General features: G+C 44.3%; 7 protein-coding genes across 7 annotated transcripts; 5 read left to right on the top strand and 2 right to left on the bottom strand.

Annotated features, from left to right (window-relative positions):
• Positions 1-1,049: 1,049 nt before the first annotated feature.
• On the top strand, positions 1,050-1,406 carry PHALS_05467 (uncharacterized protein; the record flags this gene model as incomplete). Its single annotated transcript, XM_024719012.1, has 2 exons — positions 1,050-1,221; positions 1,354-1,406. 2 exons carry the CDS (start codon positions 1,050-1,052, stop codon positions 1,404-1,406), a joined length of 225 nt encoding a protein of 74 aa, XP_024584353.1.
• Positions 1,407-3,914: 2,508 nt separating this feature from the next.
• Positions 3,915-4,898, top strand: PHALS_05466 (Phox homologous domain; the record flags this gene model as incomplete). The annotated part of the gene is made up of 1 exon (XM_024719011.1): positions 3,915-4,898. One exon carries the CDS (start codon positions 3,915-3,917, stop codon positions 4,896-4,898), a length of 984 nt encoding a protein of 327 aa, XP_024584352.1.
• Positions 4,899-5,114: 216 nt separating this feature from the next.
• PHALS_05465 (myosin-like protein) lies at positions 5,115-9,341 on the bottom strand (the record flags this gene model as incomplete). Its single annotated transcript, XM_024719010.1, has 1 exon — positions 5,115-9,341. One exon carries the CDS (start codon positions 9,339-9,341, stop codon positions 5,115-5,117), a length of 4,227 nt encoding a protein of 1,408 aa, XP_024584351.1.
• A 1,505-nt stretch (positions 9,342-10,846) lies between these two features.
• Positions 10,847-12,432, bottom strand: PHALS_05464 (uncharacterized protein; the record flags this gene model as incomplete). Its single annotated transcript, XM_024719009.1, has 5 exons — positions 10,847-11,153; positions 11,223-11,457; positions 11,544-11,964; positions 12,041-12,193; positions 12,253-12,432. The coding sequence occupies 5 exons, from the start codon at positions 12,430-12,432 to the stop codon at positions 10,847-10,849; spliced, it is 1,296 nt and encodes a 431-aa protein (XP_024584350.1).
• Positions 12,433-12,567: 135 nt separating this feature from the next.
• PHALS_05463 (uncharacterized protein) lies at positions 12,568-13,917 on the top strand (the record flags this gene model as incomplete). The annotated part of the gene is made up of 5 exons (XM_024719008.1): positions 12,568-12,713; positions 12,770-12,996; positions 13,087-13,196; positions 13,262-13,653; positions 13,722-13,917. The coding sequence occupies 5 exons, from the start codon at positions 12,568-12,570 to the stop codon at positions 13,915-13,917; spliced, it is 1,071 nt and encodes a 356-aa protein (XP_024584349.1).
• A 196-nt stretch (positions 13,918-14,113) lies between these two features.
• On the top strand, positions 14,114-14,984 carry PHALS_05462 (hypothetical protein L915_07894; the record flags this gene model as incomplete). The annotated part of the gene is made up of 3 exons (XM_024719007.1): positions 14,114-14,135; positions 14,201-14,283; positions 14,343-14,984. 3 exons carry the CDS (start codon positions 14,114-14,116, stop codon positions 14,982-14,984), a joined length of 747 nt encoding a protein of 248 aa, XP_024584348.1.
• Positions 14,985-15,885: 901 nt separating this feature from the next.
• Positions 15,886-16,153, top strand: PHALS_05461 (uncharacterized protein; the record flags this gene model as incomplete). The annotated part of the gene is made up of 2 exons (XM_024719006.1): positions 15,886-15,936; positions 16,031-16,153. 2 exons carry the CDS (start codon positions 15,886-15,888, stop codon positions 16,151-16,153), a joined length of 174 nt encoding a protein of 57 aa, XP_024584347.1.
• Positions 16,154-16,290: the final 137 nt, after the last annotated feature.

The following is a 16,290-nucleotide window of genomic DNA, read 5'->3' as shown; positions in this document are numbered from 1 at the left end:
TGGGCGTTCTTTGGTTACCACTCCTGTGGGATGACACGGTAATAATTGGGTATGCTCTTGGGTTAAAAAAACGCTCTAGCGAGGGCTGATGAGAAGGCGGCGGCATGTATGTTACGATATGAAAAATCACTAGTTGTGTATGCGAATATTGAAGAATGTTTCATTTTCGAGATTCAGTGCTGTGGTAGTTTTTATACTTGGTCGAGCCCGTCTTCATGTGCTTGGTCAGTTCCTACAAAATCATAGTATGGGTATTGCTCACTTACTACCGTTACAAGTACACAAAAAACTATCAGGATTAGCGCTTTCTTTATTTCAATAAGTACCAAAAGACGTGAAGTGGTCATAAAATATTGACCACCACAGAACTTTGATATCATCTACGCGACTCCACAAGGAGGTTCTGATCTTTGCTGCCAAACACTCGAAACCAATATACGTTGTTTGTGATGCCTGTGATTGCTTGATCAACTGTGTGCTGATGTGAGTCGACATTCAAGGGTGCCGGCGCATCATTAGCTATTAATCTCGACAGATCTAAACATCTAGGAAGAATTAAATAGCTAATGAAAAGGAGCTGCGTACCATGACGTATGCGCGACTGACAAGTAAAAGTTTGCAATTTGCATGGACGACGCATTGCTGAGGAGGACAACCTAGCAACCGCACCGACCTGAAAGAATGACCCAGTTGTTCTAATGATTGTCTCAATGCGAATTAGTCGAACATTGCATGCCCAGAAAAAAGAGAGTGGTCGCTGGTACGCTCTTTCGTCTAGTGATTTCATAGTTCAACGACCGAATAGAAGATCTTTTTGTTGAACTTGTCTCAAAAGTATCGAAGATGCTGACACATCGCTCCCACATCACTCCCCGACACTATCTGCAATCCAGATATTTCGTTCCGAAAAGCTGATTAGCTATTTAAGCGAATTCGTGAGATCGTAATCGGATCGACCTTATCCCACAGTGTTTCCGCCTGGATTCATTGACGCGAGGAGTATAAAAATGATCTCCTTCGACTAGGACGTTTTTACATCCTTTATTTTGATGGTACCTCGGTTGTGCAACGGTATTGTTTATCGCGTCATTATCACCGACCTCAACAGTACAGATGGCCACGAAGAGGGATTGCCCCTTTTAGCGTCTAGTTCCGCAGATACATTCCCAATTGAGGGCACGTATTTCCCAGCAACTGCTGGTCCAACCACAAACAGTTGCTGTAAGAAATGGTGGTCTGAAAGGAATGCTTGTGTTTAGAGCCTTTCCTACGGCGCGGAGGGTACATTTTTATGGAACAAAAATAATCTCACGATCTGGTTGACTGTCACTAAGACTTTTGCGCTTGCAGTAGGGCGGGATGTCATAGCACTTTCCGCCATAGGTCACGAGCTAGGCGCTGATTAAAAGAAGGGTCGAATACCTGGGGCGTCATCATGAAACACTCGTCTGCCACACTGAACAAAGCTCACTTCAAGTCGTCGAGCGGAGTTGCTGCCTTCTGGGTGGCTTGTCGAGCGCTCAAGTGGGCTAATGTTTACCGCTGTTTCAATATTGAAGCTTGGCTAGGGGCTGCATCAACAACTAATGGAGATGAGCAGAGCTGTTGACAGCATGAGTTTGAGGTGGAAAGTATGTAGCTTGACAGTCACGTCATACTTTGTACGTAGCAAAGTCAGCCATGAAACGATATCCAGTCTGACACTAAAGCTGGTTAGTAAAGCTGCGAAATAGATGAGGCGACATGCCTTGTCCACCTAATGTGCGCATTGAAAACGATACTTTTCAGCTCTTTTGCCAGTGCTGGCAGCGGTGTCTGACCACTGCTACTCCATGCGCATGTGAACCCCCAAGAAGCAATTATCTTATGTTCAGAAAGCACTCGTGGAGCGACTGCGAGTAAGGCATCAATAAGTATCTAAGATCCCGCCAAGCCACGGCGGGCAATTTCGATGGATCGAAAGATCGAAAACACGACTTGATTGGCCTGCAAAAGTTGTGAAAAATCTATATATTGCAGATGGGTACTGAGCAGGTTTGGTTTGTCAGTTCCGCGGCGAGCTTTCATTTCACAGAACATATGCACGGGGTGCGCAGCTTGTGAAGAGAACGGAGAGAGCGAGGAGAATGTCTAGCCCTTTTTAAATTGCTCAATATAACTCTTGGTGATGGCGAAGATGCCGGCCGCGATGGTGGTGCATTTCTCAGAGGTTTGTTAAGCCATTTTGGCGCTTAAGAGAAACAACCCACGATACAGATTACGCTAATAAGAGCAGGCACTGTTAGGAGCAGTGGTGGGAGAAGACCCCCCCCCGGCGCAGAGGCTGCTTGGAATGCTCACTGTAGCATAAAGCCATCAAAGACAAGATGATTAAAACCCATGCCTTATACACATTTTGATGGAGGGGGACTGACGGGTTACACACCGGATAATGGTAAATGCACGCCTTTCAACTATTGTTCCTCACAACTCAGAGTCAAGCTTAGAAGTAAAAAATCATGATACTTCGATGAAGTATGATGATAAGCACTCGTACGGATGAGGGAAATGGTGCTTCGGGAAGAAAAGTACCGTAGATCTAGCCGCTCGCTATGCAGTAAATCATATTTTGTTATTTGTAGTTTCTTACTGAATATTTTATCCATTTCTGTTGCAAAATAACTTACTTATCTACAAATCAACAGTCTCGGAAGTTTATCACTAGAAGTGTGCGTGCTACACAAAATGCTCCGGCATCTACTAACCCAAATACAGAATTACCTCGCCGAGCCACTAGAGCTGCAGATTTCATTTACTCTGGTGAGTCAGACAAGAAAGTAATAATTTTTTAATTTTTGATTTGGTTGTCATGAAGCGAAAACGGCGGATCTGCATTCGTTAAGCCTGATAGACCGTCAACACAACCATCATGAGCGACTAGATCTTGGTCTGAGCCAGAATAGTCGTTAAGTTTTTTGTACCTTGTTGAATACGAGTGAGGATCATTGCTCATCTTTTGCATTGTAGTAGCTCCTCCGCAATTCTGCGTAGTTATCAAGGAAAGCTTGTCCAACCTTGCATAATGGGCTAAAGATGACTCAACACTGTGAATTTTGTTGCTCAAATCTCATACGAGGGTTGATGATCCAAGATGCTAGTACATTTCAAGCCATGGCGTATATGCTGATAGTTCTAACACTTGTGCGACTATATTGTCGCGGACGTCAGAAAAGGTAAAACCACCTTCAATATAACGGACTGATAGGCATTTAACGAGTAAAAGCCAGCAAATAATCCTAAATCAGTAGAAAATAGACACATGGCTGTAATAAATATTAAAGAAATCACAGGAATTCAGTCCTTAGTGGATGACAGATGTCCGTTTGCTCCAGCTGCAGAGCTTTCTGGATTGCCTCTTACCGTTAGCATGTTGGCAAACACTGCAATGTCAGCAATAGCGACACAATCGAGGCTTACTTTTAATATGAACCTATATTTGAGGTCAGATGAGACATCTCTGCTCTGCGACTTGGATTGTACTGATATATGTGATTAACATCTGCATGGATTGAAAGGCTACTTGTAATACCGGCTCTAACCTGCTAATTCGAGAGTAGAAGAGCCTGGTTTCAGAATTTTCCCCGCAAGTGAATAGACTATTGATTGTCGTATTGTGAGAGTCACGGCACCAAAGTATATAAGATTTGTTACAGCATAACCAATATCAGTACTTTAGGCGGTAACGTTAAAAAGGAAAGCATCATTTGAAGCCTGTACCATCCCATTAACAGCATTCTGCCATTTGCGACGAAGGGCTCAAACTAAAATTGTTTTTAATCAATTGAATCACCGTGTTGCGCGACATCTTTGCAAGTTGTGTGGGCTGCTTGTGGGGCTCAAGCCACTCTTCATTTTCATCAGACAGTTACTGCAGTATGGCCGGTCAATTGCGCGTAGCTGTCATCGGCTCTCAGACGTGCCATCCGGACACGCCGCGAGCTTACACTGTCTATAGAACATCCGTTAACTATAAGGGTCGGTGCTACCACCGACTTATTCGTTACCGTCGATTCTCGCACTTTGACAAGTTTCTTAAGCTAGCACCTGATGCTTCACGTCTTTCAGTGAAAATGCCACCGAAGATTTGGTGGAGTCGTAAAGCTTCATTGCGACAAGAAACAGTTGAAGCTCGTCAAGTGCTGCTTAATGAATATATGCAGCAGGTGTGCACTCGTCCTTTGACGTCCCACAGTAAGGAACGGCTGATGAAGTTGTTGCAGGTGGGTGATTACGCTCCAAATGAGGAGAAAGATCGAATTGTCGATAGCAGAATTAGCTTTAGACAACGTAGCACATCTCACACAGAACCCACGTCGGAATTGGTAGGCGAGATCTCCAACTTGACTGCGGGAGCGGAAGAGGAGGAAAACCAGTTGATCATTTCGCATCCGTCAGACAAGATAAAACGGTCGCAGGGTTCACTTACGGATGAGGAAGAGCCAGCTGCAGAGGAGCATATTGGACTGGATGTATCTGCCCATCGTCCGGATCCTCAGTCTTTCATCAATCCCGCGGCGGAAGATGCTGAACAACGAGATTATGCGCTATCGGCCCCGTCGTCGCCTTTGAAACAAATGAAGGCGCGGTCACTCAGCAAGTCATTGAACTCTCAAAATTTAAAGCGTGTAATGTTCAAGTCTGTCGCAGACCTTGATCTATTGGCTCTTAAAGAAGGAGAAAGGAACTCGACCTTTAGTGCGTCAGACTCATCAACACCTGAAAGTCGTTATTTAGAATCCATCAAGAAGTGCATTGCTGGTATCGAGGACATGATAAGCAGCAGCCGTCAGCTCGAAAATAATATTCGCGAGAAACAAACAGCCAACCGGCCAGTGGAAGCCGGAGCAAAGCAGCATTAGATTTAGTAGCCATACGTAAGACAGACGTTCGAAGTCGACGTTTAAGAGCTGTAGTGGAAAAGCCTTCAATTAAAATCGACTTACGTAAGTGTATTGTTTCCGTCGGTATCCTTTCAGGGCTGCAGTCTCATGGAACACGCAATTTGATTTGAAGTATTGATAAAGAAATTCAAAATACGCGTTTATGTCAACAGTAATGTCTCCTCTTGAAGTAGCTTATAGAAATTCGCTATCACTATCTTCTTGAATGGTGCTTTGCGTCATCTTTTCGCTCGCCAGAAAGCTTAGGTGCTGCAACATGCCAATGTGTTCTTGATCTGCTTCTCGTCTAGGCTTTGTGTCCAGTACGGCTACCGTTCCGAGTGCGTGGCCGTCACGCGAAAATATGGTCGCTCCAGCATAGTATCGAATCTTAACAGCTCCCTTTTCACCTTTAACCATAGGGTTCTCACGAAAGCGTTCGTCGTTCTTGGTATCCAGCACCACTAACACACTTGGCTGACAAATTGTATGTGCGCAGAAAGATAATTCACGAGGCAACGTTGTATGGGCCATGCCAATGTTGGCCACCAGATGCTGTTCTTCGTCTTCGATGATGCTCACGTAAGCGATCGGGCACTTCATGGTCTTGGCTGCAACTTCACAATACATGTTGAATTTGCCCGACGAACCAAGCTCACGGATATTGAGCTCTCGTAAGACAGTCAAACGTTCATCCTCGTCCACTGGGTACGGCGGTTCAGGCCATGGATTTAGCCACACGCCGCTACTGAGCGTGCTACTTCGATTGCGATCTGCAGCGGAGCCATTGGACGTTTTTCGACTCGAGTTCAATGAATGAAGACTATCGCCACCTGAGCGCAGAAATCCTGTCGAACCAGCCGCTGTGGGACTGTCAAGCGAATGGAACGCAACGCACGACACACAAACACGCAGGGATCGGGACTGGATACGATGATACAGCGAGCAGCTATTGCAGATGACTTCACCGCATGCTCTACAGTGATGTTTGCGTTTAAACATATTAAAACGCTTGTTACAAATATGACAGCTAAACCGGTCTTCATCGTTCACCCATGACGTGTGCTGAATCACATCAAGTCGGGGGAGAGCTACTGCCCGAGAGGATCGTGTGTTTCGGAATGACGACTTGCGGGACGGTATCCGCGACTTGGATTTTGGAGTTGGAATCATTTGTCCTTGGCTACCATGGGTATTGTGCATCTGCGATGCTCGGAATCCGCCCATAGGAGTAATTGAGTTAATCGACTGAGATTTTCGAATTGAGATGCGGTGAGACGCACGAGGCATCAATTGACTGCTCTGTTCGTCGACAGTATTGAGATTATGCCTTGGAAAGTCAGAGTTATATGTAAATACATCGTCCGAGTAGTTTGACGATACGTCTGATATTCCAGAACCTTCAATATCATTCGAGTGCGATGTCACGGACCGCAAAGATGATGAATTCGAAGAAGCCGTGGAGCTTTCGGTATACTTAGAAATGGGTTGCGTTCGTTGCTGCTGATGCTTGAGATCTCCAGGCTTTTTCTTTCGAGCAGTTTCCTCTGCCTGCAATTTTCGCCGAAACCTGAAACGACATTGCAGCATTCGCACAACAGCAAGAAAGCGCACAAACTTTTTCCGCTGCACCACTGTTCGCACAAATCCCTGCACTTTGCCTGCATTCTTTCTACGAATTAATAGAATCTGGCGCCGACGATGCAGTTTTCGAAGCTTTTTGAAACGAAATCGAAGCTGAAGTACTTGGATAGCACGAAGGTAGCGCAAATAACGCACACGGGCGGTTACACACAAGACAGCATGAAAGATCTTAACCATGTGTCGATGTAAGCGCTGCGTACGCGTATTTTCGAGAAACTCATAGGTCGGTTTTTTCATAAAAATTTTCGTATATCCCATCTGAATGCCCACGGAGCTGCATTTTGTTGCGAATTGACCTTGATCAGGTCGTTCACACGCGCCTTGAGGGTTTGCATCGTTCTCTTTAGGGATAATTTCCAGCAGACCGTACAGAAGCTCCTTGGCTTCCTTGCTAATGACTGCCATGTCATCGTTCAAGTCGAGATTAGGCACGCCAAATGAGCTTTTCTGCTGTTGACGTGCAACTGTCGACGTTTTTAAACTGAAATAACGGGCAACAAAGACATCAAGCGGTAGACGAATTGGATATCCTGCTCTAGCCACCCGAACAGCCTCCATCACACCATTGCACCGCAACTGATTCAACACACGATCACGCTCGTAAATCCCAGCCTTACAGACATCATTAGGCTTCAAACATCGAACGTAGTGCGGATTAGTCCGGTGCAGCGTTTCCAGTAAGGTCGTCAACTGCTCTTTAAACTGGAGTCCGACACTTGCTCCTCGGTTTTTGCTAGTTTGTGCACGTTGACGTGGAGATGACTTTAAGCGCTCCCTTGAGCCGCCTATACCTTCGCACAAAATGCGAGTAAAGCTGTCCTCTCGTGTGGAATAGGCAAGCATGTCCACTGCCTCTTGGTGAAGAACGTCTTTATTTTTTTCCAAGAACCCATCCGACGAATATTCCACGTGACCTGCGTAGTGTACAATTGTGAATAAACCACTCGCACGTTGAATACGAGAAGCTTCAAACCGAGGATGGCTGTCACACGCACGGTAAAGCTTGGAAGCCAATGTCGTGTCACTTCCTTTCGGCATGACACATTCTTCGTCAATAAGTGAAAGAATACCCGTTGGTCGCTGCGAGATGAGATTAACGCAGTCTTGATTATCGCAGAACTCAATGTATTTCCAGTCAACACCCTGCGATTCGTACTCGCGCTGTTCAGCTTTAAATACATAGTCGTTAAACTGTTGCTGTAAAGTCTCGTTAGCAAAATTTATACAAAGCTGTTCAAATGAGTTTTTTGGAAACACTTCAAACCCGAAAATGTCGAGAATGCCAATAAAATGAAGTCCACCTTTAGCTTTTTCACTGTCATCCATTCGAAGAAAATGATTGATCTTTGTCACCATCCAACTAAACAAACGTCCGTACAGGGCTTTGGCCAATGCGTCGCGGGCGTTGTTAGCCTGAGCTGCAGAAAGTTTCATTCGCACAAAGTCGGTACCAGCACGAATTCGTCGCACACTCAGAGCTAACTCGAGTTTTGTCGCGTCCACAGCCAGCAGTGTGGCTGCTGCGTCGCGTGACCAGATGCAGCTCGGTGCCAGGTCTGATTTGCCTTGTCCAGGTCCCGGTGACTGCCCTACCCTATCACAATTCTCATCGTGCTCAAACGACAAATTTCCGATGTGCATGAGTGCTGCGATTGTGTCAAAAATCCCAGCACGTTCTGTCAGTGTAAAGCCAACAATATCCATAGCTTCCATGACACGCTGAAACATCTCAGGGTCCTTAACACCATCATTTCGCTGATAACATTCGCTTTGGTTCAAATATCGATAATGCAAAAATTGGCGTGAGGCTTCTAAGACATCGCCGTGGTCTCCAGAAGGCATCAAGTGACCCTTTGGTGGGTCCAGAAACCAGCGCTTTCGATCATCAGCTTTTGCGCCAACCGCCATTTCATAAAAAATATGATAATTTCGTTCGCCTTTTGACTGCGAAACAAGCCGCACTTTCTCAAGCAAATACGTTTGAATACTGGCACCTGTAAGTCGACCACCACTGGTAAAGTGAAGCTTGATGAATTTGCCGAATCGACTTGAATTGTCGTTGCGTAATGTGCGCGCGTTTCCAAAAGATTCTAGCAGAATATTCGTTTGTAGGACCTTAGCTGCAATACCTTGTGGAGTTTTACTAATTACAGTGGATGCAACATGCGTCACTCCTGCTTGCGCTAAGTATTCCATAAGAAATTTCGTGCTCTCTGTTTTTCCACTGCCACTTTCTCCACTCACAAGAATGCTCTGATCACTCATAACACCATTTAGTCCAAGCATCATGGCTTTATATGCCTCTCCAGCCACTTTATAGATATGTGGAGGCATACGGTCGTTGCCTCTATTCTGCATAGTAGAGCTTCTTGACTCAAACGACAGTAGATACTTAGCCATCGTGTCTTTGCTGTAAATATTTGGAATCTTTTGAAATGGATTTACCGCTAGTAAAATGGCTCCGGTGTTTGTGTAGATCTTATTGTTGGTAAAGCGTGTGTCAAGTGCTGATAAAATTGTCGTCTCATCTAGCTCAATGAGTTGCGTGAGATCATCCACATCAAAGTGCTGACCCTGACCAGGAGAGATTAATCGCACGTCGGGTCCATCCTCATTCACGTCGGAAGAAACACCTCGTTCAACCACGCTACCATCTTCAAACCTGACGACAATCACAGCACCAGACGCATCGACGGGATTTACATAGCGGTCAATAATCTTAGCACGTTGCCATTTCTGTGGTCCTAACTGCACGTCCACCTCTGCACCTACATCCATTGTCGATTGGACACTGTGCTGGCCGCCTCGGTGATGCCTCTTGCGGTTGCGTACTGAATGGGAAGATGCTTAAGCGCTTTCGTGACTCTGCCGGACGGGCCGTTATTGTGTAAAGGAGTCAGTCAGTCGCCGCTATACTCGATCGCATCGAGTAGTGCGTGACTACTACCCACAACCATGCAATACAAATCCTAGAATCCAATACCCTTTAAATCCGATATCTATAAAAGTTTTGCACAATAGAAAATACGTTGACTGCACTACTGTTATCGGATATACTGTTTTGTAAATAAATATTTAACATGAAAAAAATGGTAAAAGCAAGAGATTGATGCCCAGTCTATGAGTCAGATTGTAACGAACTGTCTCCTAACTTCTGTATATGGAAAACAAAAAAACTGTTAAGCAAGTCCAGAAAGATTGGAATGTATGGCTTGTTTGGCAATGCAGCGCTTGGTGAGTTCCCGACAATGCACAAGTTTTTAGTACTTTTGCCAATTTTTACCCTAATTTTTCTGTCACTTTATGACGCGACATAAGTTGATCAGTGAGAAGATTGAAGCATAATTTACACATATCACTAAGTGGTTCAGGAGTGAATGAATGCAGGGCGACTGTCGAGGTCGGATTTTAAGTCTGTCGTCGGTATTGAAGGTATCAATGCATACCTACAGCTTAAAATGTAAATTTTAATTACGCACGCCACAACCGACTTTTTAGATATGTTGGAGGTTTCATGCACCTTCAGGAGATGCGACAGAAAGGCCTCAATAAATTCCAAGTAATTCATTGTGTGGATAGTTTTATCTTTGCTATAACAAATAAAACAGATGTAATATATAACAGAGACCTAAAGATGTGGGTGCTGTCGTTGTCAAGTTAACATCCAGTAAGCAAAACATATGCAATACTTCCAGATATGCTTATTTTCTCCTCATTTCGTTTCGTCGTGACCCGCAAAATGCAGCGCATGATTTACAGAATCCGGTGTTTTGCGCTCTTTTAAAAGAGATTTTCAATCTTTCACCATTACAAAAGCAATAAATCACTGCTACCTATTACATGCCATTACTTGTCTTAGCTAACAAAGTCAGGCATACTCAAATCCCAAGCTCTTCGTATCCTGTAATGTTTCCACACGTATTTGAAGTATAGTTTGAACTCTTCAACTCCTTTACTGTACTTTTAATGTGCCTGTCGTTGCTTGTACCTGTCAACATAAGTAACGAGACCAAAGACGACAGTGCGTGCTGTTCAATTTCTATGGATCACATCCAAGCGTTGACAATATAAGGCAACGTAGACCCGAGCAAAGCTTCTTGTTCTTTACTACTTATCAATTCGCATCATACTGTAGAAAGGTCACTGCAAAGCCTAGTTTACGTACAACTTGGCTACACAGTTTTTCGAATCTACTATGATATCCAATTCTATAAAAGTGCAATTTCATCATATTTTACCAACTTATACTATTAAAAAGATAACTTGTTTATTACACTCTTTCCCTATAGATATACCTTCTTCGTCTCTTTTCCGCTATATAAAAGCTCTTTCTCGTGCGGAACCAGTCTAAGCTCACGAACTGTAGTAAGAAAAGCAAAAAGTAAGGAGCCCAAGGTTTTTTGCGTAAGGACACGGACGACATTTTGTCGTCGGTACGAGTTCGACCGACACTTAAGGTCGTTCAATCCATTAAAGACGTTATATGGATTTGATGGAGACGAGGTATTTACAAGCACTTGACCGTCAGCTTGTACTACCTTTGTCACCACGAGAATCATCAAGCGGTAGTCCACTTGAAACTCTGCTTTGCTGTAATATGGCCACAATTTAAAGTCAGTTTAATTAAAAAAGATTCTACTTGAGACTCGATTTGCTTACATAATTTGCAGCAACTCTTGGATACTAAATAGCTCAACAGACGTCATGGGTATCGGCTGGAGCAGGACGTTGGATAAATAAAGGGAAAAGTGTGCAATTGAGTCCACGGGCGGATCCTTGGAATTTACTGTCCAAGGGGTGCATTGATTGCGTAGCTCACGATGATATTTCTGGATGAGAATATAAAGAAACATTGGGAATGGTCGATGTGTTTTCGCCTCGAACTCAGCTTCTACTGCACCCAACAAACATAATCGGAAAAAGGTCGTAAGAAATCGTGAATATTGTCATTCTGGAAAGAAAAATCGGTTTTCAACCAACCTGCATCGTTAATGTCTGCTAGAGTAGGAGCAGATATCGATCCCAAAGCAGCCATATCGTTTTGTACTCGTTTGCGAATTTGCTGCATTGCAGTCTTCAGCTGTGCAAATATCACTACATACTGCCTCGCAAGCCACTGAAAATGAAAAGCTTGCCGCCTTACTTGGTCCTCAGGATCCAGAAGCTCAAGCCCCACCAAACTCTTGCGACTTCGGTTCGACAGAAACTCAAAGTGCGACGGATCATCCTCGAGTCTTTTAACCTCAAAGAGGCGATACCTCATCACTTCTGCTGGTAGAGATCGAAAGGTCCCATCCAGTTCTTTGTACCTGGCGTCTAGTCCTTCTGCAATTATCCTCAATTTATTTACATCTTGCGAGCTGAAGCGAGCACCCTTTCGCGCGCCACACATCAACAAAATCTGCCAGATCAATTAACAACACTAAACCATTTTCTCTCGTCCTTTTGTCCAAGTATTAATGTCGTTATGTACGTACGTCATTCAGCACATGAAGGTAAATTCTCTCCGTTGAGCTGCTCAAATTTAATGCTTCGCTTTCCTCAGGTGTCGGTTTGTGATAGCGTAAACCATCGATAAAGCGCAACATCTGGGTCGGCGGCTTCACATGATATGCTGCGTCATCAAAATTCTGTGGCAAGACAGCATCAATCGTAAAGATACATATCGTGTAATTAAAAGTTGCTGCACCTCAAATATTGGCTTCTTGACCACTTTGCGCAGCGCTACGTCTGGTAACACAAAGCGTCCACTACCTGTGGTGTGGGCACTAGCCAGCTGAAAAACAGACTTTGGTCGCGTTATCGAAAAGCTTGCATTTATGTCGATAGCGTCAAGCGCCGTCGCCAGCTTTGCATCCGTGTGCGTCATCACACAAGTGAAGTTCTCGGAACGTACGGTTTGCACCTGGACGATGAGGTCTAAGCTTTCTGTTGGCTGTAAATAGATTTTGATGCAATGTGATTGAGTCATAGTGTATATATTCCGAGAAAATTACTGATAAGTATGGGCAAGACGCTGATCGTCGGGGGTGGCTTGACGGGCGCTGCTCTGGCACGACTGATGCAAGAGGCCAAAATTACGGCAGGATATGCATCAGAAATCATAGTTTGGGAACGCAATAGTCTTTTAGGTGGGCGCGTTATGTCCAGGTACAATTTCGTGTCGGAGAGGCTCAGAGAATATGCAAGACTGACTTGTGGGTTAGGTCGTTCCCAAAGCAACGTGAGATTCATGTGGACATGGGAGCACAATATTGGACGCCAAAATCTGCACATAATGAAAAATGTCGCCAAAAGTTGATGCAGAGCGGCTACTTAGTGCCATTTGCCGAGAGTGCAATTGCACAGGATCCATACAAAGGATCTGCCAAGATGCATTGGGTTTGTCCCGATGGTAAGGGATTTCGAGCTGTAGTAGAACATTTATTGGAAGGTGAACAGGTGATTTTGTTGACATAGATGAGACGCGATGGATGATGATGTTTTTTCCGTTTATGTTTGGTGATCAGATTCGGAGACGAAGCTATCGACACATCTTTTCAATTGCTGGATGATAAACATATCCAAGTAACTACAAGTGATGGGGAGCAGGAGATTGTCAATGCACTGGTTCTTACGTGCCCTATTCCGAATGTGAGGACTTTGTCTTAAATTTAGCGTATGGGGCGTTGATTGACATGATGTTGTGCTTTCGACAGGTTTTGCCAATTTTGGACAAAAGTTGCTCGCTTTGCATCGCACCAGCGATTCGACGTGCTCTTGAGGATGTGAAATTTTCGCAACGCTTTGCTGCGGCTTATGTATTTGAACAAAAGGCGAATTCATTCGTGCAAAATCTGGGATGGACGGCCAAGTATGTTCTTCGAGACGAAAGCGACACCATTCGATTCATGTGTTGGGACCACCTCAAAAAGCAGACAAGCAAGTCAATGTTTCCTGTACTTCTCGTGCATACATCAGTGACTTTTGGGTCCACATATATGGATGATACTCGCAACAACGATGAGATCCTTGCCATGATCACTGAAGCGTTGCGGAACATTATGCCATCGCTTCCGACCGAGCAACATGCGCGTCTGCATCGTTGGCGGTATCTTTGTCGTGCTGATAAAATCTTATATGTTGTCGACTAATCACGACAATGCTATGTGTACGTAGAATCTCTCAAGTCTCGATGCCGTATAAAGATCCAAACGAAATCGAAGCAAACAGTCCTTCATCGTACCTTTTGCTTAACAGAAACCCACCAATTATCGTGGCTGGCGACAGCTTTCTTGGCTCTTATTTCGATAGCTGCCTCACCTCAGCCAAAGATGTTGCCGACTTGCTACTACGTAGTAGCACAACAACGTAGACTATAACATGCATCCAGGATATCGAATATCATACAGCTTCTATTTAGTTACAGTCACTTACTTCTCTACCTCAGTGTCCATCACGCATCAATCGGTCCTTATGGCTTGGTGTATATGTGGTGTACAAATTTCAGCTCCAATCTCTGATTTGTCGGCATTTCTATATTTCACTTGTATCGTCGCGGTACAGGCGCTATGGATCTCGTAGAGCTTAAAGGTAGAATGCTGCACATTTCTTGTCTTATTTCACCACAAAGACTTACAAGATCGGAATACTGGCAGGTTATCTACGCAAAAAGTCGCGCCACGATCGATGGCAGCGCCGCTACTTCGAGGCTACAACGCACTACTTGACGTACTACAAGGTACGAATTATCTGTCAATGCTTCAGTATTGATGCGATTTTAATGGTCAATGATGTCAGAGTCGAGAAAGCGAAAAACTTTTGGCATGCATCGATCTTTGGAGAACACAAACTATCGATTTTGTACCCACGGACGAAGACAAATTGGAGTTTTTCATTGCCATTGGCGAGCAATCCTATCTGCTTAAAGCTGACAGTCAGGACGATGCTGAGCGATGGGTTAAGGGCTTACAAGTACGTCAGCGCCGTCCTGAGGGCACGCCTTCCGAGGTCTTTAGCTTGCGTAGCGAACATCTGGACGCTGAGAGCGATGTCTCAAGTGACTATGGCGGTCGACGTCATCGGAATGCGTCATCCGACTCGGGTGGTCATCGCTCATCCTATTCACTATCTTATGGCGAGACGCAGAATCCGGTAGTTCCAAATGCTGCTGCTATAGCAAGACTCTCGCTGTCACATGCTGACGCTATTAATCCTGTGGTTCCGAACGCTAATTCGATGGCGCGTTTGTCGATACCCCAAGCAGAAGCTTCCGATCCAATTGCTCCAAATACTACTGCATCGACAGAGTTAAAATATCCAATGGTCAATAATAACCAACAAATCACGCGGTCGACAGTAACGACGAAGATTGCTTCAAAGACAGCGGAGGATGAAGTCAATAACAATGCACAGTGCTGTGCCCCATGCGTAATAATGTAAATTGCGACGCTAGCAGTGGCTGGCAGTGTTGGATCAGACGCCGCCCTGAAAATAGTACTATCGGCAAAGTCTTTGCTCTTGTACGACGAATCAGGTATCGACGAGCCACAGTCGCGTAGAGATTTGCTGCCTGTATTGCTAGCTATTTAAATATTCTAGATGTTTTACACAAAATACAAAATGTGTATTTTATAATGTTATAAATGCTTATCTTGGAATAACAAATATTCAACAGGAATGTAATACTTTCTCTTTTTCTTCGTTGAAAACAACGATTTCTGCCAATCGCTTTGAGCTTTGAATTGTTAATTTGAGACCGATACTTTTGATACGCAATGCCCTCAAATCTAGTGTTCGGCATCATGCATATTATACCTTCTTAAGAGGAAATTTAGGCTAACCAATGACGACGGCTTAGTGTGCGCTATGCACAGGTGACCCAGAATGCACAAAAAGGTGAGTACTTATGTGCATAGGTGTAAATGATGTCAAAGGCGTGGCATGCTTCGGTGCCCTCAGCCTCCCTCGTAGAGTGCTGACAGCATATAAGTAAGGATTTTTATTAGCTTTTCTAGATTCATGAGAATGTCCAAAAGGTTTGGCTTCATCACTATGGGTGGTTGGAAGGGCGCCTTTAGAGCATTTGTACTTCTGCCAACCGCCGAAGGTCTTTTTGGATTCATTCCTAGCGTGCCCAGAATCACAACTGGTTGCGTCTGGCTTGCTCTGATTTAGTGGACCTCATCTCTTTTAGCAAAGAGTAGGACATCAGCGGTGCTTGGTCATTATTCAAATATGCAGAGATAGGATGATGCCAATAGGCTGCAAGTCTTAGCAAATGCGAATGGTCGAATGTCTTGCTCACATTCTATACGTATAGCCATTCAGATGTCTAAATGGAATGCTCTTATCGGATACAGGAGCACTTAAAGAGCCATTCAGTTATCTATATGTGTGTGCTCTCTTCGGATACAGGAGCAATTTAAGATCATAATTAGTATTTCTGACATATTGTGCTTGTTCATTGAGTACCCTCATCCTACAAGTATCCGTCTTCAACACTAGAAAAAGAATATCCCCGTTTCGTATTGTTGACAAACTGGCGGGCATCGAATTCGGTCTATAAAATTGGATATTATACGATGCGCGAAATGGTCATCAATTCGTAGACTGTAACGTATGTACTATGTTATGTTCTATGTAATGTACGCAATATGTTATGTTCAATGTTATGTTCAATGTTACCGATTGCAATTCTACAGGGCCGTCCCATCGTGTCTACAGATGTTCACCTATCGTGTGGATT

Source organism: Plasmopara halstedii (genome assembly GCF_900000015.1).
Source record: "Plasmopara halstedii genome assembly, contig: Scaffold_2904, whole genome shotgun sequence".
Taxonomy (NCBI): domain Eukaryota; phylum Oomycota; class Peronosporomycetes; order Peronosporales; family Peronosporaceae; genus Plasmopara; species Plasmopara halstedii.
The sequence above is the reverse complement of the archived record's forward strand: the minus strand, read 5'-3'. Positions and strand labels throughout refer to the sequence as shown.